General features: G+C 49.9%; 2 protein-coding genes across 5 annotated transcripts in view; both read right to left on the reverse strand.

Moving 5' to 3' along the window:
* The window catches only part of PI4KB (phosphatidylinositol 4-kinase beta), a 53,478-nt gene extending 43,928 nt beyond the window's left edge, over nucleotides 1-9,550 (reverse strand). Inside the window, exons 1-3 of one of the 3 annotated variants that reach the window (XM_028709880.2) lie at nucleotides 9,394-9,550; nucleotides 6,985-7,107; nucleotides 761-903 (exon numbers count right to left, since the gene is read on the reverse strand). The gene's annotated coding sequence lies outside the window, so the exon portion shown is untranslated. The remainder of the gene's footprint in view (nucleotides 1-760; nucleotides 904-6,984; nucleotides 7,108-9,393) is intronic. The other 2 variants (XM_028709879.2, XM_028709881.2) reach the window with 2 other exon arrangements.
* Nucleotides 9,551-16,225: 6,675 nt separating this feature from the next.
* The window catches only part of ADAMTSL4 (ADAMTS like 4), an 80,291-nt gene continuing 74,281 nt past the window's right edge, over nucleotides 16,226-22,235 (reverse strand). For both annotated transcript variants that reach the window (XM_028709878.2, XM_028709876.2), the window contains 3 exons: nucleotides 21,665-21,844; nucleotides 19,562-19,706; nucleotides 16,226-18,091 (listed from right to left, as the gene is read on the reverse strand). In XM_028709878.2, the coding sequence (XP_028565711.2) occupies nucleotides 17,952-18,091; nucleotides 19,562-19,706; nucleotides 21,665-21,844 (465 nt within the window). In that variant the 3' untranslated portion in view covers nucleotides 16,226-17,951. The remainder of the gene's footprint in view (nucleotides 18,092-19,561; nucleotides 19,707-21,664; nucleotides 21,845-22,235) is intronic.

The raw sequence follows: 22,235 nt of genomic DNA on the forward strand, positions 1-22,235 counted from the left end.
CGAAGCTGGAAGCTGGGATTGTGGAACCAGCCCAGATAGCGCCAGGATAAGCTCCAGACATCTGGTGGCTATTAAACGGTGTTACTTTCCTCCCCAAGGCTGAGCGTTTTGCAAAATTTGCTGCCCACCCACCTCCCAAGGACAGAACACGTGGCTCTCGTTGAAGTTTCGCTTACAAGGCCTACGTTAAGCACCACAACCTCCCCTCAGCTCCCTCCGACTCCATGTCAAGAAATCGCTTCAAAGGTCAAGGAAAGCAGGCCTAGCCTGAAGTCGACAACAGGAAAAGCAGGGGCTTTGGGGTGGGGTGGGGGCAGGTGAAGAACAGGATTACACCTGCCTATGAAGGCAGCACCAATCCAGACCTAAATTAAACAGGGCAGTTGGGAAAACCCCCACCATCTTTCAAGCATAGGACTCTTCTTGGCGTAGAGGAAAGACTCGCTGGACGGGAATTAGGCTTTTTCCACAGAGGCCGAGCCAAGGAAGGTTAAAAAATAAATAAATTAAAAGTCTCCTGTTCGGTCAGCCCAAAGCACTACGGACGCGTCAAAAACATGCGCACTCTGATAGATTCTGGCAGCTGCGGGAAGGGTCACCCAGTCCTCTGAATCAACCCCAGGCCCCTTGTGCTGATGCTTTGCATAAATACCAAGATTCTAGTCCTCACTGTTCAAGGTCCTGGCCTGTAATCTCCTCCCCTCCCTTCCCAAGACACCTCCATGCTCCCTCCAGTCTTCACAAGTCAACAATTTCTTACATCTCTCTCCTTGGTTGCTGTCCTCTCTTCCTTCAGCCAGGAATTCTACAAGGGTCCTGGTGGGGGGGGGGGGGTCACTGTAGAGAAGGCTCTGCTCTTGGAAGCTGCCACCAAGGGCAGAGAGCAGGGTATCTGCAGAGGGCCTTAAAGGACACAAAAGGACATGATTGGAGGTGGTGCGTCTCTGGTGTGACCTCTGGGCTGTTTTGGGGCTTTAATACAGGGGTGGAGATCCTGTGGCGCGTCAGGTGTTGCAGCATTCCAGCTATCATAATCATCATCATCCCCCTTGACCACACTGGCTCTTAGGGCTGATGGGAGCTGAGAGCCCAACCACAGGATGTGGAGAGCCACAGGTCCCCACACCCCTGCTTTAAAAAGCTCAAAGCCCAGACCTTGAACTAGGCCGGGAAAATAATTTGGAAGCCTGTAATCCTGGAGAGGCTAATAGTCACGATGCTGCATGCAACCTCCACTTGCAGAGGCAGTCTACCACTGAAACGCCAGAGGCTGGAGGCACATACCGGGAGAGGGCTTCTGAAATAGGTAGGGCCCCATATGCCCTATAATTCCACTTTAAACAGCTTCCCCCAAAACACACTGTGAACTGGAGTTTGTTCAGGGTGCTGAAAATTATCAGCAGGAGACCCTTGTTCCCCCTCACAGAGCGGCAATTAATAGAGCGGTTTAACAATCCATCCCTCTCTCTGGGGACTGGAAAATATAGCTGCAGCGAGGAATCCTGGAACCTGTAGTTTCCTGAGGGAACCAGGGCTCTTCCTGTTAGTCACCCCTAGCTCCTCCAAAGAACTATCATTCCCAGGATGCCTTGGGGGCCGCAGCAGCAGGGAAACGGGCTCTTGCAAACCACCTCCAAACGGGTTTGCGCAAACAAGTTTTAAACCAGGTTTTGCAAACTGAAAAATGATGCAAACGATAAGACAGAAACAGAAGGGGGGGGAACCTTTCCATGTCTTGCTAATGAGGGGTGGTTAAACTACCCTGTCAGCTGTAAAGGGAACTGAGGCTTGCGCCTAACAACTTTAAGCACCCTGAACATACTACAGCTCCCAGGATTCTTTGGGGAAAAGCCACAACGGAACAAAGTGGTATGATAGTGACTGAAATGAAGGCCCTAGATTTCTACCCAAGAAGGCAGTGATCCCAGGGAACTTTGCAACTTCAACAGGGGGTGGGAAGGAGCAGACAGCTGAACTTGTGCAAGGGCAATTTAGCAGGATGAGTATACTTTTTTTTTTTTAATGTACACACACAAAGAGGCAAGTCTGAACCAAGCCACTGAGTCACACAGAGATGGTGGCAACTGCCGGGGGTTTGCTTCTGAAGCAGCGACGACAAGAGTCATCGCTCCCAGAGTTCTTGCAGGCTGGAATATCACAGCCATGTGCTCACATGCACACAGAGGGCCACGAGCGCTGGAAAACCACTTTGCCATCCCACACCATTCTGTCGCAGTTGACTCACCCGCTTGGCAACCACCTGCCTGCGCTGGGCGATGAATGATGCTGGTCTACCTTACAGGAAGGGCGGGGCATATCGGAAGTCTTTCGCTGGACTCTAACTCCCAGCAGCCAGCATGCCCAAAGGTTAGGGAGGATGGTGGGACATGTAGTCCAGCAGGAGCTGGAGGGACACAGCCTCCTCACCCGTGCCTGAAAGGATCGCTGTGAGCAATGAAAGGGGGTTTGACAAGATGACCCCTCGGGTCCCTTCCAACTCTGCAGTTCTGTGTGTCTGTGATTAGAGAGGTAATTTGCCTAACTGATCTAACCTGGGGAAAGGCAGTAGCTCAGTGGTAGAGCACCTGCTTTGCATGCAGAAGGTCCTGGGTTCAATCCCTGCCATCTTCGGGCAGGACTGGGAGGGACTCAGTCTGAAACCCAGAGAGATGCTGTCTGCCAGCATAGACAATACAGAGCTACATAAACTAAGGGTCTGAGTATAAAGCAGATTCCTAAGTCAAATCTTGGATCATGACTATGAGGACTGGAATCTTAGTATTAATTTTAAAGGTAGTGACATAGGGCACCCGCTTTACATGCAGAAGGTCCCAGGCATTTGGAGGTAGGACTGAGAGAGGAGAGCTGCTGCCAGTCGGTGTAGACAATATGGAGCTAAACAGACCAAGGGTCTGACTTGGTAAAATATGTTATTATTAATAATAATACCTCTCCTCCCGTTACATATCTTTAGCTGCCAGGCAAAAACATTCCTCTTAAGTCTTTGGCCAATTAACCGTGCGCGCTCTCTCTTTCTATATAAAAATATATATTGGCCAAAGACTTAAGAGGAATGTTTTTGCCTGGCAGCTAAAGATATGTAACGAAAGTGCCAGTTGAACCTTTCTGGGGAGAGCATTCCATAAACAGGGAGCCATCGCAGAAAAGGCTCATTTTCATGTGGAGAAGGCACACAAAGAAGGCCCTCAAATGACGGTCGCAGGATCTAAGTCGGTTCATATAGGGATAGGCAGTCCTTGAGCTCTTGTGGTCCTGGGCCGTTCAAGACTTCTTAAGTCAAAACCAGCACTTTGAATTGGGCCCCAAAGCTAATTGGCAGTCAGCGCAGTTGGACCAGGACCAGTGTAATATGCTCAATCCGTCTTGCCCCATCGAGCAACCTGGCCGCTGAAATCTGCACCAGCTGAAGTTTCTGAACTGCCTTCAGAAGCAGCCCCATGTATAATGTGTTGCAGTAATCTAGCCTAGAGGTTACCAGAGTACAGTGGTACCTTGGGTTACATACGCTTCAGGTTACAGACTCCGCTAACCCAGAAATAGTACCTTGGGTTAAGAACTTTGCTTCAGGATGAGAACAGAAATTGTGCAGCAGCAGCACAGGAGGCCCCATTAGCTAAAGTGGTGCTTCAGGTTAAGAACAGTTTCAGGTTAAGAACAGACCTCCAGAACGAATTAAGTTCTTAACTCGAGGTACCACTGTACAGATGACAGAAATTAGGCTAGCCCTGTCCAGATAGGGGCGCAGCCAAAGCTGATGGAAGGCATTCCATGCCATTGAGGCCAGCTGAGCAACAAGCTGCGTACCCGCTCCTTCAGGGGGAGTGTAACCCCCTAACAGAGCCTCAGTCTTATTTGGACTGAGCTTCAATTTGTTGGCTCTCATCCAGTGCATAATGTATTTTTAATCTTTGTTGGAAGCTGCCCAGAGTGGCTGGGGAAGCCCAGCCAGATGGGTGGGCTACCAATAATAAATTATTATTACTATTACTATTATTATTAGTGAGGCAAGACAACGGTTCAGCTCAGCCAATGCCACACTTGCAGATGTAAAGGAGAAGAAGAGCTATGTGGCATCAGCATATTGCTGACAACGTACTCCAAAATTCTGGATGACCCTACTCAGCGGTTTCATGTAGATGTTAAAACAGCAAGGGGGATAAAACTGAACCCGGAGGAACTCGACATTGAAGGCTCCGCGGCGCCAAAGAGCCCTCCCAAAGTATCACCCTCTGGAAACAACCACCCAATTAGGAACGTAACCACTGCAAAGCAGCGCCCCCCACCCCTAACTTGATAGCTTCCTGTGTTCCTCCTTTCGGGGAATATGGTATAGTAATCCAACAATATCTGGAGGGCATCAGGGTGGGGAAGGCTCACATGCACAGAGTCCTCTGGGTGTTTCAAACTGAATGCCTAAACACAAACCACTGCTGCTACAATTTAAAAACAAGAACAAAGTATTTTGGCAACTTCAAAAGATAAATGGTTTTTTGTGTGTGGCATAAACTCTTGCAAAGTACGGTAGGCAATACAAAAGTGTTATATTGAGCTACACAGTGGACACGGGTTGCGAACGTGATCCGTGCGGGAGGCACGATGGCAACCTGCAGCGTTCGCAACCCGCAGCGCCACGTCTGTGTATGCGCAGGTTGCGATTCTGCACTTCTGCGCATGTGCCGAAACCCGGAAGTAACCCACTCCAGTACTTCCGGGTTCAGCACAGTGCGCAACCTGAAAACGCGCAACCTGAAGCGTCTGTAACCCGAGGTATGACTGTATGCAGTTTCAGGAGTGGGGGGAGAATTGTAAGCGGCAAGGTCAGAGGCAAATGAAATGCAGAGGACGGATAGTGGTAACTTGGACCTAGGAACGGAAGAGGGGCCCCTGCTGGAGCCCATCTCATCCAGAATCCTTTTCTCACAGCAGCCTGTGGGAAACCCACAGGCAGGATCTGAGCCCAAGAGCCCTCTCCGCTCCTGCAGCTTCCAGCAGCTGGTATTCAGAAGCATTACTGCCCCAGATCATAGAGGCAAAGCATACGCATCATACGCAGCCAACACTAGAGAACTCAGGGTAACAATTCACGCCTCTGAAGGATGCTTGTGCCACAAAATTAAGAGACGCCTGCTTCTTGGGAGGAAAGCAATGACAAACCTAGACAGCATCTTAAAAAGCAGAGACATCACCTTGCTGACAAAGGTCCGTATAGTTAAAGCTCTGGTTTTCCCAGTAGTGATGTATGGAAGTGAGAGCTGGACCATAAAGAAGGCCGATCGCCGAAGAACGGATGCTTTTGAATTATGGTGCTGGAGGAGACTCTTGAGAGTCCCACGGACTGCAAGAAGATCAAACCTCTCCATTCTGAAGGAAATCAGCCCTGAGTGCTCACTGGAAGGACAGATCCTGAAGCTGAGGCTCCAAGACTTTGGCCACCTCATGAGAAGAAAGAGAAGACTCCCTGGAAAAGACGCTGATGTTGGGAAAGATGGAGGGCCCAAGGAGAAGGGGACGACAGAGGACGAGATGGTTGGATAGTGTCTTCGAAGCTACTAGCATGAGTTTGACCAAACTGCAGGAGGCAGTGGAAGACAGAAGTGCCTGGCGTGCTCTGGTCCATGGGGTCATGAAGAGTAGGACACGACTAAACGACTAAACAACAACAACAATTCATGTCTCTGAAGGATGCTTGTGCCACAATAAGTTTGTTAGCCCTTTAAGGTGCCGCAAGGCTCTGTCCTTCTTAACGCAAGAGATAGCTGCACCCTCTGGAAAGGATGACAAAAGTAACTAAACAGTGAGAAGGGAACAGCAGTACCAGCACAGGACACAACAGGCACCCAGGCAGGGTGTTTCATGGGAACCTCAGGGAAGCCCTTCAGCTCTGCTGGAAGACCAGCTCCATCGTGCCTCTTCTCCCCTCAACACCCACCTGGAAGGAGCCTCAGCCAGCCAGGTTAGAAAGCAGCGCTCGTTCTGTCGCCTCCACAGAAAGACCAGCTCCATCAGGAGCCTCCTAGCCCTGAACTATTCCCATTAAATAGAACTGCTATTTAAACATTTTAAGAATCTGTGCCTGAGTTTCCCTCCCTGCCCCTCTTCCCTTTTGTGCCATGCCTTTTAGATTGCAAGCCTGTGAGCAGAGACTGCCTTGTTTTAACCAGCCATTCTGGAAGCCTTTTCGTGTGTCACCGGTGCTGTAAATAAACAGGCTGCTGAGGGCCCCCAGTTTCTTACTGGCAAAGAGGCTGGAAGAAGTAGGGGTGTGTGTCTGCTTCGGATTGGAGCACAAGATAAAAAGGGAAGGAAACAGCCCAGACTTGAGAGGTAAGAAAGAAGGAAATCGGATGCGGGGCAATCTCTAGCCTTCCAGATGTTGCTGAATTACAACTCCCATTAGCCCCGGCAAGGACGGGCAAAGGTCAGGGATCATAGAATCATAGAGTTGGAAGGGACCCTGAGCAGTTGTCCCACACAGGGATTGAACTTGCAACCGTGGCATTAGCAGCGCCCTGCTCTAACCAACTGAGCCATGAGGGTGGCGGTACTGCAGCAACAACTGGAGGGCCAGAGGTTCCCCCACACTTGCGGTTAATCATGATTCCCTCCTCCTCTTCTTGAAAACCCAAGAATTGGGAAGTACTAGCCCGATTGGAGCTGAGGCTCCAAGACTTTGGCCACCTCATGAGAAGAGAAGACTCCCTGGAAAAGACCCTGATGTTGGGAAAGATGGAGGGCGCAAGGAGAAGGGGACGACAGAGGATGAGCTGGTTGGACAGTGTTCTTGAAGCTACAAACATGAGTCTGACCAAACTGCAGGAAGCAGTGGAAGACAGGAGGGCCTGGCATGCTCTGGTCCATGGGGTCACGAAGAGTCGGACACGACTAAACAACAACAACAGCCCGATACACCACAGAGGAGGCCCATCATGCATGCCCAGAGAAAGAGGCCCGTCCACCACTCACCTCTCTCGTGCCCATCCAACCAGGCAGCTTGCCCCTGCTGAGACGCTCGCCCACAATGCCAGCCGAGTCAGCCATCTTTGGAGATGGGGACTCAAAGGGATTCTCTGCGATGATCCTTCACGGCTGTAGGGAAGAAAAGCGAGATGCGTTGGGAGGGGAAATGGAGGAAACGTCTCGCTCAACCTTTCAGTTTTAAGGCAGGGGTTTTTGGTCTGCTTTTTAAACACAGCATCTCTCTCTCAAACACTGAAATACCAGGAAGGTGTTTGCAGAAATCTGGAGGGATGCCACGCATCACTTCATGTTCAAAAGCACGGTCCATTTTTGAAGGGGTGAAGGGTAGCGTTCATCCTTGAAGACTGCAATACAGTGGTACCTCAGGTTACATATGCTTCAGGTTACATACGCTTCAGGTTACAGACTCCGCTAACCCAGAAATAGTACCTCGGGTTAAGAACTTTGCTTCAGGATAAGAACAGAAATTGTGCTCCAGCGGCGCGAGGCCCCGTTAGCTAAAGTGGTGCTTCAGGTTAAGAACGGAACTCCGGAACGAATTAAGTACTTAACCCGAGGTACCACTGTATCAGAACTTAAGCTGGTATACACATTCAGGACACTATGGTTCAAGTGCAAAGCCTGGCTCAAATCCTGTGCCTGTTCTCACAAGGGGGAAAGGTGGGCAGGGATATAGGGATGTCAAAACAATCATAAACTTGGGGGGTAGGTTTATAAGACAATCTGAAGTGGAAATGCTTGGAAGAGGAGGGGTGGAAGAGGCAGAGAAACTGCAAAGTAAGAATGTAATTGGAATCGGATGTCTCTGAAGCTTAGAAAAGCTCACTCAGCACCGAGAGCTGCAAAACCAGCAAGGACTCAGAAACGCTCTGAGGACCGTTGGCAAACTTGCTCTGACTCTCCTTTCCCCACACCACAGGCAAAGCCGCATCTTCCCGTCCCTACAAGGAAGCGAGTGTATAATTAAAAGAGCTTTTAAAAGAGAAACTTGCTCCTTGGCAACTCAGCGAGGAGGGTGAAAAGGACTCTGAAAAATCCTAGAGAAAGTGGGGTGGGGAAGAGGGAAAAGGTGAGGTGTTAAAACCCCAGCACTCCTTAACATTAAGAACAAAAAATGGCAGTCTTGAGGAGTTGTGGGATACAACTGGTGTGGAAATACTCCTGCATAAAGTTACTAGCCTCCCAAATATGTTTTGTTTTAGAAGAAGTCGTCTGATTCAAACCATAGAAGCCGCTGCATGACATTAACGTTACAGATAAATGGGTCAGAGGTAACAGAGGAGCAATGGTGAGGAAGGTGTCTCATATCCAACGACAGGAGAAGGGAAAACGGGGGTCAGGGAATGGAGTGGAAAGAGTCAAAGTGAGGGGCCCAGTAGCAGAAAGGGGCCCAGTATTAATTTGCAGAAAGGGGGGGTGGACAGAGGCCACTAAATCCCAGGAATCAGTGGGGCAAAGAGAGGGGGACAAGAGAGCGGAGGCTGGGGTGTGGGGAGTGATGCAAAACAAGGGGGCGTAAGGGAAATAATATTTTGGAGGGGGGGGTTGGGAGGCCAAAGGCTCCCAGAAGCCAATGGGGGCAAGAGGGTGTGGGGCAGGGGGAGAGGAAATCGGGGGGGGGGGTGGGATCCACTTGAGGAAACTGAGAAGGGGGCGAAAGGGGGCCGAGGAAAGAAACCCCAGGAGCCAAGGGGGCAGTTTTGGGGGAGAACAGGGAGACCTGAACGGTGGGAGCTCTTACGTGTCAGAAGAAACGGGGGAAGAGGAGGAGGAACTGGGGCGGGGGCAAGGAGGGCCGGATCCAGAGGCGGCCTGGCAGTGGGGTGGGGGCAGACCCAAGGAGTCAGTGGGGCAGGGGTTGGAGGGTGGGGGGGGAAGAGCCTTTGAGCCCCCCTGGGGCAAAAGACGGGGGGGCAGTTCCTGGCTGTGTTCGGGGGGGGCGTGAAGGGGAGGGGGCGCGAAATCTCCCATGGGCCCCTGGGGCAGGAGAGGGGAGACCCAAGGAGTCAGTGGGGCGGGGGTTGGAGGGGGGGGAGAAAGACCCTTGAGCCCCCCTGGGGCAAAAGAAGGGGGGCAGTTCCTGGCCTTGTGCGGGGGGGGGGCGCGAAATCTCCCATGGGCCCCTGGGGCAGGAGAGGGGAGACCCAAGGAGTCAGTGGGGCGGGGGTTGGAGGGGGGGAGAAAGACCCTTGAGCCCCCCTGGGGCAAAAGAAGGGGGCAGTTCCTGGCTGTGTTCGGGGGGGCTTGAAGGGGAGGGGGCGCGAAATCTCCCATGGGCCCCTGGGGCAGGAGAGGGGGCAGGGGCCCTGGAGGGAGGGGGCGTTGAGGGGGGAGGGGACGGAGGACCCCCCAGGGGTGCCCCGGGAGGTGCCTGCCTGCCTTCCCCGCACTCACCTCACGCCGTGTCCATGGGAGAGAGGCGGCGGCGGGAGAGAGGGAGGCAGGAGCCGGCGCCCCTCCGCGGCCTCTCTCTCTCAGTCTTTCAGTCTCTCTCCCTCCGGCCGCCTCAGCCTCTTCCAGCCGCCGCCGTCGCCGGGCCCAGCTCCGGGGCTGCCCTCGCCGCCGCCTGAGGGGGCCTCTTTCTTCTCCCTATCCGCTCCGCCGTGAGGTAAATAAATACATTTTTTTTAAAACTCCCGCCCCCCCACCTCAGATTGACTTTCTCCTCACACGCGAATGGGGAGGGGTTCGTTTTATTTTTTATTAATTTAACCGATTCCCCCCCCCTCCCCGGAGAAGGCGAAGGACCCCAAGTCAGGGCCCGTTGGCGGCAATGGAGAGAAGGGCCGTAGGTGGCTATGCCAGCGCCTGATTGGGAAGGAGGAGGAGGAAAAAGAAGGCGGGGCCGGCGCTCCGGGGACGCACGCATGCGCAGCGGGTTTCCCCGCTGTGAGTCGCGAGCGGCGCAGTCAGTGGCTGCGTGGAGGGGTCGGGGATCGGGGCCGCCCTTGCAAGCTCGATGGTCATTGCGGGCCATTCCCGAGGAAACCTGCCCTTCCACACCTTCCCTTTAAAAACACTATTAAGTGGCTTGTAATTGGTTTTATACAATTTATTATTTTTAAATAGCTTTATGCATTAGTATGAATTCTGAATTTATTGTTATTCACGTTTTATACGGTATTTTATGCTTTTTTGTTGTTGCATCAATTAAGTGTCTTAAATTTGTTGTTTTCTGTTTTCTGAACCGGGAAGGGCGGGGTATAAAGAATTATTATTATTATTATTAATTGGGGGTGTTGTTGGGTTGTTTTTAATTTTGTATTATATTGGGATTTTGGGTTGTAACCGCCCTGAGATCTGTGGGTATAGGGCGGTATGAAAATTTAATAAATAATAATATTTATAGCCCACATTTCCCGATCTCCAAAATCGAATCTGTTTGCAGCTGCTCAGAGGAGACCCATTTACCTTAAGCTGCCTTGCATGGAGACAGGCCATGGTTCTCTCCAGGTCAGCATTATTTGGCAGAAGCTCTTCAGAGCTTCAGAGAAGGAGTACCTGGAGACGCCAGTCAGTGGGGATGCAACCTGAGACTTAATGCAAAGCACACAGTTTTGGGGTCAGCTGTTTAGCACGGAAGAGACTGAGAGAGGTGACATCCTCTTCTTGTTCTTTTTAAATAAATTTATTCATTTGGTTTTTCAAATTAAAGTTTTGTAATCAGATATCCAACATACCTAGACAGCGTCTTAAAAAGCAGAGATATCACCATGCCGACAAAGGTCCATATAGTTAAAGCTCTGGTTTTCCCAGTAGTGATGTATGGAAGTGAGAGCTGGACCATAAAGAAGGCTGACTGCCGAAGAATGGATGCTTTTGAATTCTGGTGCTGGAGGAGACTCTTGAGAGTCCCATGGACTGCAAGAAGATCAAACCTCTCCATTCTGAAGGAAATCAGCCCTGAGTGCTCACTGGAAGGACAGATCCTGAAGCTGAGGCTCCAAGACTTTGGCTACCTCATGAGAAGTGAAGACTCCCTGGAAAAGACCCTGATGTTGGGAAAGATGGAGGGCACAAGGAGAAGGGGACGACAGAGGACGAGATGGTTGGACAGTGTTCTTGAAGCTACCAGCATGAGTCTGACCAAACTGCAGGAGGCAGTGGAAGACAGGAGTGCCTGGCGTGCTCTGGTCCAGGGGGTCACGAAGAGTTGGACACGGCTAAATGACTAAACAACAACAATCCAACATACATCGTAAAAGCAAGATTCCAAAGAATTGCCTGTTGTTAATCATTTCCTCCTGCATCTTTTATAATAATCCAACTCTTTTTTACATCGCCACTACTGTATATCCAAAATTCACAATTTCAAAATTCACTACAAGTGTTATTCCAATCCTACTAATGATTTTAACTGTTTGCAATGATTTTTAAGATAAATTATGATTCCCCCTCCCCATTACTTATTAAAATCCTCTTCAAATATCTGAAGGGACGTTGGGTGGAAGATGGAGCGAGCTTGTTTTCTGCTGCTCCAGGACGGCAGGACCCGAGTCAGTGGATTCAGATGACAAGGAGCTTCAGATTAAGAGCTGTGCAGTAATGGAATGGGCTCCCTCGGAAGGTGATGGACTCTCTTAAGCAGAAGTTGGATGGCCATTTGTCAGGGATCCTTTACGCTGCGATTCCTGCATTTCTGGGGGTTGGACTAGATGATCCTTGGGGTTCATTTCCAACCCTACCATTCTATGATTACCGTATTTTTTGCTCTATAAGACTCACTCTTTCCTTCCTAAAAAGTAAGGGGAAATGTGTGTGCGTCTTATGGAGCGAATGCAGGCTGCACAGCTATCCCAGAAGCCAGAACAGCAAGAGGGATCGCTGCTTTCGCTGCGCAGCGATCCCTCTTGCTGTTCTGGCTTCTGAGATTCAGAATAGGTATTTTTTCTTGTTTTCCTCCTCCAAAAACTAGGTGCGTCTTGTGGTCTGGTGCGTCTTATAGAGCGAAAAATACGGTATTCCTTGCAGTGCTGGCCAGCTGCAGAACTGAACTTTGCTTGTCCCCTTCCCATGTGGCTGTTTTGGTTCTGGGTGCAGTTATGGAGGAGGAGGAGGAGGGCAGGTGGCAGATCTGGGGCAATTATAGGCAGGTAGGATGTCCTGGCAGAGAAGAGAGAGTTAGGAAGAAGGAAACCTCAGCGTCCCTCTGCCAACGCCTTTGCCCCAGGCACTTGCTGTCTTGCAGCTGAGTCAGGCGCTGAGAAAAAGCGCAGGATTACACCCAGCCACACCCACCAGGTTGCAATCACTATGCAGATGGTATTGCAGTCAAAAATGGTACAGTGGTACCTCGGGTTACAGATGCTTCAGGTTACAGACATCCACTAACCCAGAAATAGTACCTCGGGTTAAGAACTTCGCTTCAGGATGAGAACAGAAATCGCGGCGTGGCGACAGTGGGAGGCCCCATTAGCCAAAGTGGTGCTTCAGGTTAAGAATGGACCTCCAGAACGAATTAAGTTCTTAACCCGAGGTGCTACTGTATTGCAAATGTCAAAAATGTCCTCTTCTGCATCACCCAATGGCTGGAGGGACTGTGATAAGCTCGGTGCATTATCAGTTATGGTGGCAAGGTACAAGATTTTTGGAATTAATTTTGATGGAAAGAATAAACACATAAATAAATCTCCTCCCAGCTTTCCATACGCAGAAAGCCTTAAGGAAAATAAAATCACGAAACAAAACACTAGCCCTTCAAAGCCTTTTTCATTTAATGATTGGTGGTTGTTTTTTTTAATGCTGTTTGAGGAATTATTCTAATTGTGACCTTAGGGAATGCTGAACTAGGACATCGCTGCCCTCTGCTGGAGGGTGGATAATATTAGAATTAAGCAAATTGGGAGCCCAGGCAAAAATGCACCTCTCATCTCACTTCCTAAAGCAGCGACTGCGTGGTGTCTTGGTTGACTCTCTTGCAGCAGATAAAACACAGCAGATCCTCTGGGATTTCTCTTAGTAGCAGATTCTTTGTTTGTTTTCCCTGAAGCAACGCCAAAATGATCTCAGCAGCCCAGATGGAAACCCCCAACTTCACTTTGCAGATTGGTCCATGCAAGTTACTAGTCCTCTAGGACACCAATTTTTTGTGCAATTTAAGGGGGAATCTTCCCATACCTGGAAGGAATTTGCACTCCCCTGCAAAGCCGTCTGGTACATGCCTCACCCAAATAAATCGGTAAAACGCCGTTTTGATGTGGTCAAATGGGCCATGTGCCTTCCTTTATTTACAAGCAAAAGTGGGGTGGGGAGTGGGAATTGGCACTTTGGCCCCTGACTACTGTAATATACTGGATTCGGGGCTTCCCTTGAGACTGGTCTGGAAGCTGCATCAGGTGCAGGATTCTGTGGCCACATTGCCTGGATGCGCCCATTCTACAGCTGTGTCGACTGAGGCAGCAGCACTGGCTGCCGATCAGCTACCCCTGTGTAGGCCTGTAAGATTACTTAGATCATTGGGGCGTGGGGGGGGTTTAGTTGTGGTTTACTTGGGGCGGGGGGGGGTCCTAGTTCAGCACTAATTTCTTTTTCACACTGGCTCTCCAGATTACAAGATTCCTGTATCCATAGTACTGTTTCACTTGGGTTGGAATCTCCCATTTTTAAGAATACCGTTCCCTTGATTTTCTGTTGCAATGCCGGCAGATTAGAGGAAAAACAACAACAGTGAAGTGGTTTAGAAAAGTGCATCTAAAGAAATAAAGAGAAAACTCCAGGCATAAAACCTCAAATAAATCTTTAATAAAAAATAAATTAGATTTGGACCAAGAAAAAAAAAGGGATGTGTGTGTTTGGGGAAGGGGGAACCAAACCAAACCTAGATACATTCAGCTTTATCATAGAGATTTATATATAATATATATATTTTATATATATTTATATAATCTGAGCACTCTGAGCCGTTTCTATAAAAAGTCTTTCCTATAAATGCTTTTCCTTTTTTTGTCCATTTCCGATAATCTGATGCAGCTATTTGCAATTCAGTGGGAAGCCAAGCCCTGGTTCCAAGAGGGCTCCTGTACCTTTTAAGAGTGGTGTAGTAGGAAGAAATTCAACAGGTGCTGTTTCTTTTCTCTTCTCAGTGCTTCAGGGAATTCACTTAGGGTGGTTTGCTTTTTCTCTCTTCCCAATGCACAAGAGCCCTTTCCACATTGGTACTGCCCAATATCCTCCCCTGTGGCTCATTCTACCATCTGGCCTACCAGAAAGACAGGACGTTGCCAACTTTTTCTTCCAGAAAGGCTCCTGTGTCATTTGTCGGTATTTTTTTGTATCTTCGTTTTAGGTCTTGTTGTAATTTATGTGGAAACTGTTCAGTTTGACTGTGTGTTTTTGTAATGTTCTATTTATCGTATAGGACTACAGTCGTAACTCGGAAGTCGAACGGAATCCGTTCTGGAAATCCATTCGACTTCCAAAACGTTCGACAACCAAAGCGCGGCTTCCGATTGGCTGCAGGAAGCTCCTGCAGCCAATCAGAAGCCCCGTCGGATGTTCGGCTTCCAAAAGAACGTTCGAAAACCGGAACAGTCACTTCCGGGTTTCGATCGTTCGGGAGCCAAAACGTCCGAGAACTAGGCTGTTTGAAAACCAAGATATGACTATACTTTTGCAATGTTGCAGTTATGCATTTTTTCCCCATGTTGTAAGCTGCCTTGAGCATAAGTTTCATAGAATCATAGAATTGTAGGGTTGGAAGTTTGAAACGCGGCATACAAATCAAATTATGTATGTGCGCATGCAGGGCCGGATTTAGGTTTGATGAGGCCCTAAGCTACTGAAGGTGATGGGGCCCTTTATACGTCCAGCTGTCCTTTGCCAGCAACAAATTGTCGCTGTTTTTTTGTGTTGAATATATGCTATATTTATTTATTTATGGACCTTGTAAGTATCTAAAGCCATTTGCACATGACAAAATATGTATTTTGTCAAAGTAATGGTTGAACTGAAATACAATTAAGTATATTAATATTTTGGAAATGTACATCCAGTGTTTTTTTCCTTTACATGTTTTGGGGGGCCCCAAGAGAGTGGGGCCCTAAGCTATAGCTTGTTTAGCTTATATGTAAATCCGGCACTGTGCGCATGTATGTATGTTTAAAATGGTTGCATAGGAAGCTGGAATCCGAGAGATGTACCGTACTTTTCCGTGTATTAAGACTAGTTTTTTTTTTACCAAAAAATAATGCTAAAGGGGGGGTAGTCTTATACACTCCCCCCACTTTTCTTAATTTTGAGGCCCCCAAAATAGGGGACATCTTATACACGGGGGCGTGATATACACAGAGAAATACGGTACTTCCCCCATCATGACACAGCTGCTGCTACAGGGAGGAATATGCCTCTTCACCTGTTGAATTTCTGTCATTTAAAAAAGGCCCCTGGCAAAGGACTCAAGGTGATGACATCTGTCCTCAGGTGTCACCTGGGCCTGTGAGGAGAAGCTAGTGTGGGCAGCAAATCCAGCGCCAGGTGTCAACTATGGGATTTAGGATATTCTGTCAATCTAGAATCACAGAATTGCAGCGTTGGAAGGGACCTCAGGGGTCATCTAGTCCAACCCCCCCCCGGAAATGTGTCTCCCCCTACCTGCCCTCCCTGCAGTGGTGTAGCAAGGTCAGGTGGTACCCGGGGCAGAAAATTTCTTGCCCCCCATTGAAATCTAGTTGGACTCGCAAGAGACTGCGATCGACTCACAGTATAAAAAGACTGGCTGTGATCACTGTCATTGTCAGTTGTTGTAGAGCATTTTTTTTGGTAGGGGGAAGGTTAGGGTTAGCGCACCGCAGCTCCCCCCCCCCCCCCCGGAGATGACATCTGGGGCTGTCTGCCCCCCTTGCTCCGCCCCTGTCTCCAGGTCCAAATATTAACTGCAGGACCTCGTTGATTTCTTAAGCTTCACCCCACAAACTCCATCACAAAGCCTTAAGGGTTCACAGCTTCAGAATAAATGCTACGGTTGTGTGCCCTCCAAACTTTTCTTCCACCCTGCTAGGGTTCTTCTGCATTCAATGGCTCAGTGACAGGCAGAAATCCAACAGATCAGGCCCCTCCTAGACATGGACATGGCAACGGCTGCTCCTACTGGATTTAGTGTTAGCGACGCAGGAAATCTGCCCAGAAATAAGTTGGCAACCCTTTACAGAAGCTACCCTCGGAAGGGGGAAGGGCAGAGAGAAAAACAAAAGTGTGTTGATTTGAGCTGCAAAGAAGGGGAGGCAATGTATTCCTGTTTCTAGAGGTGAGGGTTGCCAACTGTTTTACTGAGACCTGCGCCTGTGCGTTTAGCAGCCGCGTCATCTGCAGACATCGTCAAGCCGCTTTAAAAAAAATATATCTCTAGGCTGTAAGAGGAGCTTCGCTTCCACATTTCTGCAGACAAAGCTCCTCTTGGAAACATAACAGCAGGCTGGGCTGGGTTTTCTAGTCACTTGGCAACACCGCCCAGGCTAGGAAGGAGGAAGGAAACATCTCTGAGTGCTAAGGTTGCCAACTTCAGCAAAAACCAAAGCTCACATGCCTTTAAGGGACACCTTGATGTGTAAAAACAAAACCCTGCAGTGCTTCTCTCTAGGGATGGAGAGGAGCAGAATTGGTGTCGAGGACAGAGGAGCACGGGCAGGAGGAAAAAGTTGGCAACCTCAAGAACTGCGTGGAAAACCCAGCTGCGACTTGTGAGTTGATCCGTCTTTCTACAGAAGCGTTTGCCCTTCTGTGTTGTTTCCTCAAAACCGAGGGAATCCAGGTCCATTCTGGACTGAGGGAGTTTTAGGCTGGTCGCTTGACCACTTCTATCACCATTGGGCATGCTGGCTGCGGGGAGCTGGAGTCCAGTGACCTTTGGGGGTCCGCAGGTCCCCCCTTCCTACTGTAAATCGGGAAACAGTGGCAAGATTGTAGGAACCGTCTTGCTCGGCTGCTAATCAGCTTTCCTCACAATCCAAAGTAGCACCAATACTGTATATTTTCAGGAGGAAAAAAAAATAATGCATATTTTTCGCTTCCCTAAGGAAATACTAGAGCAAAGCCAATATGGCTGGGAGGTGTCAGACTCAGTGCTGCCCTCTGGAAGGGAGCGTGTGGAACTGCAAGGGCTCAGAGTTCCGGTCCACCCACCAGCCATTTTTTGCCGCAGCTGGCGGGGTTTTACTGGCCGGGGTGGCGTGGATCGGGTCGAGAGCTCCCTCCCCATCTGGGCTTTGTCTCAGGCAAGTTCACAGGCCTCGGGGACCAAAACCACCCACCACAGAACTCCACACCATGTCCCGTGCGTTTCCAAAGGGCTTCCGCGAGGAATCGAACCCAGCGCCGGCAATGTCAGGTCGTCCGTGCACGGCCCGTAGTGCCGTGTCCTTAGCTGAAGTTGGAGCTGTGCAGACAGTTTTGACCTCCTTTTAGCTGGTTGCAAAATGAGCATCTCGGGGTGTTTGTGTGTGTGAGAATGGGATTGGGGATGGCTTAACAGGAGGGAACCAAAATTTTGGCGGTGTGTCTTCAGGGAGGGAGGGAGGAGGCCGAGCGGGGTGCAAAAGTACCCCTTGGGAGTTCCTTAAAAGCCAAGGCCACCAAGATCACCTGTGGGTCTGCCAGAACGCCGTGTGTGCCGTCGCAATTTGCCTCCCCTCTTCCTGGCCTCCGTGAAAGGGGACAGCTTAAAAGGAAATGCAGGAAGTACGATGAGTCTGTAGCTTGGGGTAGGTTTCTCTGGAAATACTGGGGTACACTATGAAATACTCCTTCTGGAGAGAGCAGAGGACGCTGATGGGAATTTCTCAAGCCTCGAGTTCGAATCCCATTTGGTCCTTCAATGCCTTTGCCACGATCCCTCTCCAGTGGATGGGGTTGGGTTTTTTTGCAGATGACGGGGGCTCCCGCAGTCCACGAAATATATTCGCTCGTCCCCGGTTCAAGTAAAGGTGCGAGGAGTCCAGGATCCCGTCCGCTCGCCGGCGCTATCGGCTCGGTCCGGCGTGGCGCCTCTCCAAGGCGTGGGTACATGAGGCACAACAGACGGCTTTGTAGTAGGAGTAGACGCAGAGGCGGGCCTGCACAATCACCGGGCAGTTGTGGTATTTGTCCCTACAGTTCTCATCTGCCGGCCAAAGAGGAAAAGCAACATGAAAAACCCCAAAGAGTTGGGGGGTCTCCAACTTGACGAACCTGACAAGGAGACTGGGAATGTCCCCTGCCCCGTTAACTCTCTCGACAGATGGGGAAATACGACTCTGTTCACTGGGATAAGTTCTCGGCTCACGTCTTCAGTGACCTCATAACCACAGCTCCCGGAATAATTTAAAACAACTATCTGACGTTTTTACAGGGACGCGGGTAGTGCTGTGGGTTAAACTACAGAGCCTAGGACTTGCCGATCAGAAGGTCGGCGGTTCAATTCCCCGCGACGGGGTGAGCTCCTGTTGCTCGGTCCCTGCTCCTGCCAACCAAGCAGTTTGGAAGCACGTCTAAAGTGCAAGTAGATAAATAGGTACCACTCTGGTGGAAAGGTAAACGGTGTTTCCGTGCTCTGCTCTGGTTCGCCAGAAGCGGCTTAAGTCATGCTGGCCACATGACCCGGAAGCTGTACGTCGGCTCCCTCGGCCAATAAAGTGAGATGAGCACTGCAACCCCAGAGTCAGTCACGACTGACCTAATGGTCAGGGGCACTCATCTCACTTTGTTGGCAGAGGGAGCCGGCATTTGTCTGCAGACAGCTTCCGGGTCATGTGGCCAGCATGATTAAGCCGCTTCTGGCGCACCAGGGCATTGCACGGAAATGCCGTTTACCTTCACACCGGAGCGGTACCTATTTATCTACTTGCACTTGGACGTGCTTTCGAACTGCTAGGTTGGCAGGAGCAGGGACCGAGCAACGGGAGCTCACCCCGTCGCGGGGATTCGAACCGCCGACCTTCTGATCGGCAAGCCCTAGGCTCTGTTGGTTTAACCCACAGCGCCTCCCGTGTCCCAATACTGCCATAAGGGACCGCTGCAAATTCCTGCATTGCAGGGGGTTGGAATAAAGTGCAGCCTTTCTCAACCTGTGGGTCCCCAGATGTTGTTGAATTACAACTCCCATCACCCCTAGCTAGCAAGGCCAGAGCTCAGGGGTGATGGGAGTTGTAGTCCAACAACATCTGGGGACCCACAGGTTGAGAACCGCTGGAATAGACAATCCACAGGGTCTCTTCCAATTCTATATCAAGATTAAAATCCTAACAAGCTGACGCTTGTAAGAATCTTTTTACCCAGCTGGGAAAGCCTGCTGGAACAAAACCAAAAAACCATCTTCGGTTGTTTCTGAAAAGGGCAGATAGTGAGGGCCTGCCGTATCTCGACAGGGACGCCATTCCACGGAAGAGGGGCAGCCACACAGAAGGCCCCGCTTTGAATGACTACACCATATACCACCACGTCATACTATAGGAACTGGAGGTAGAAAAACTATCTCTGCAAATAAACAACCTTGCAGAAATGCACCCCTTGGGCGTGTGGAGTTTTTCAGCCAGCCTGCCCGTCCTCCCCCCATTTTTGGCCGTAGGGAGGAGGAGGGGGCCGGGTGGGTTACCTAGGTCCAGGAGGCAGGGCTGAACGTTGCAAGGCCGTTTCTTGATGGGCTTGAGATCTGGCGGACAGAGGTTGCTCAGGGTCTTGTTTTGGGTCAGACACTGGACCTCTCTCACTTGGACGCCCCCAACACAGGACTTGGAACACTGAAAGGACAAAGGGGAAACGGAATAGTTGTGGAAAATGGACCTAAAATTTACAGCATGTTACGGTTTAAGAGAAAATTATATGAAAATGATATATCGGGGGTTTCTAACACTGAGTAAACTGGCAAAAATGTATAAATCTAAATCAGGGGTCAGCAAACTTTTTCAGCAGGGGGCCGGTCCACTGTCTCTCAGACCTTGTGGGGGCCGGACTATATTTTGAAGAGAAAAAATATGAACAAATTCCTATGCCCCACAAATAACTCAGAGATGCATTTTAAATAAAAGGACACATTCTACTCATGTAAAAACACGCTGATTCCCAGACTGTCCGCAGGCTGGATTTAGAAGGTACAGCAGAAAAGTTGTCCAAATATAAACAGTTAACTTCTTAAACCTCACAATAATTTCATAATTTACCTGTCTAGTATTTCTAATAGTATAACCAAATCAGTGATTTTTGATAGGACTGCAAAAACTCCTCTGAAAATTCATTATTCCAAAAACGTAACTGTCAGAGTTGCTTCAAGATCCTAGCTCACAGAGGATCACGCTAGCCAACGGTCATTAAGTAAAAGTCTTTATTGAGTTACAGTTTCCATTCTCAAGCTGCTGCGTGCAACTCTACGTCTAGTAGCTAGATCGGCGAAGCTCCGTCTGAATCTCCGCCCCTTGTACACCAACTTAATATCCTAGCCCTGCTCCACCTTTTCCGCCTGACTGTTCTTCTCTGGGTCCCTCTGCCCCCCTGGGTCTCTTCCTTCCGGGATTCTTCTGACGCTGACCCCCCGGACCCTCCTGTCTCCTTGCGCCGGGCTTTAGGACCCGGCTCCCTTTCCGGGCTGCCTACTGCGCCGCCTTCCTGTGCATTTGAACTTGGCGCGCGCGCCCAACCTTCCACCTTCCGTCTAACCGTCTCTTCGCTCCCAGATGGAGGTGTGGCCACTCCTGACTCGTGCCCTCCCTCCTGTTGTGAGCTGCCAGCGCTTGCCCCCTGGCTCCCTTCCTCTTCCCTGTTCTCTGGCGGTGACGCTGGTCCCGATCTCCAACTGCTCTCCTCTGAGTCCCCTCTGGCTCTATCTTCCTGGGGTGCCCCCCTAAACTCCCCCCTTGCCTTGGCCACTGGTGCTCCTTTCTGTGAATCCTCCGATTCACTGGAAAGACTCGGAGATCTCGGGTCGTCGTCATCACTCATCTTTTCTTCTGCCTCCTCCCCTTCGCTCTCTGTTTCCTCCCTTGCCCTTGCCTCTGCTCCTGAACCCCTGACAGTAACCTACATCTGGTTGTAAATATTAAGATTGTACCAGCAAGAATGAGTCTTTCTGTAAAAAAAATTGATTTAACATTTGATGTTAGCCGCTCTGAGCCCGGTTTTGGTTGGGGAGGGCGGAGTATACATAAAAATTATTATTATTCATTATTATTATTAAATCAAGACTTACTGACTAGAGATTTAAATTGTGATTTAAATCGGTTGGCATGCATATTTATGGTATGATAAGATAAAAGCTCACAAAGGATTTAAAAATCATATACCGGTAATTAGAAAATCTTTGTACAATGTTTGGACAAGATATAAGGATTTGCTAGAAAGGGAAAATGGTTAAAAATAAAAATAAAAGGTTAAAAATTATGATATATGAAACTGCTAAAGATGAGGTAAAATGAAAATCAGATAGGGGGGGCCTTGGGGAAGCTCACCTAACAATGTTTAGAAAAAATAAGGATAAGACAAGAATTTGTTGTATTGTTTGTATTGTTTATTTGTGTTATAAAATGAATAAAGAATTTTTTGGGGGGAAATAAATAAATTGTGATTTAAATTGATTCAATCTAAATCAAACCCGCCCTGGGGTTTTCCCTGCCGCAAACCCCTTCCCCGTTTTGCCCGTTCTCCGAATCCTACGTGTGGAAGGGGGTTCCCGCCCCACCCGCATCAGACCCTCGCCCTCACTCACAGAGCTCCAGGCGGTGGAGAACCAGCGGGCCTCGCAAGACGTGCCCACGCAGGGCTGCAAGGAAGGCGGCTTCTCCAGGTGGGCGCAGTCCGAGGCGTCCGTCACGTTGAACTCGGCGCCCAGCTTGCTGATGCAGATGAGGTCGCGCCGCTGTGTGCCCGTGCTGCAGTCCGACGAGCACTGGGGGGGGCGAAGAGGCAGAGGGTGGGGCGGATCAGGGCCGGATTCAGGTTTGATGAGGCCCTAAGCTACTGAAGGTAAAGGGACCCCTGACCATTAGGTCCAGTCGTGGCTGACTCTGGGGTTGCGGCTCTCATCTCGCTTTACTGGCTGAGGGAGCCGGCGTACAGCTTCCGGGTCATGTGGCCAGCAGGACTAAGCCGCTTCTGGCGAACCAGAGCAGGGCACAGAAACGCCGTTTACCTTCCCGCTGGAGCGGTACCTATTTATCTACTTGCACTTTGACGTGCTTTCGAACTGCTAAGTTGGCAGGAGCAGGGACCGAGCAACGGGAGCTCACCCCGTCGCGGGGATTCGAACCGCCGACCTTCTGATCGGCAAGTCCTAGGCT

Source organism: Podarcis muralis, chromosome 16, assembly GCF_964188315.1.
Source record: "Podarcis muralis chromosome 16, rPodMur119.hap1.1, whole genome shotgun sequence".
In the NCBI taxonomy this organism is placed as follows: Eukaryota; Metazoa; Chordata; class Lepidosauria; order Squamata; family Lacertidae; genus Podarcis; species Podarcis muralis.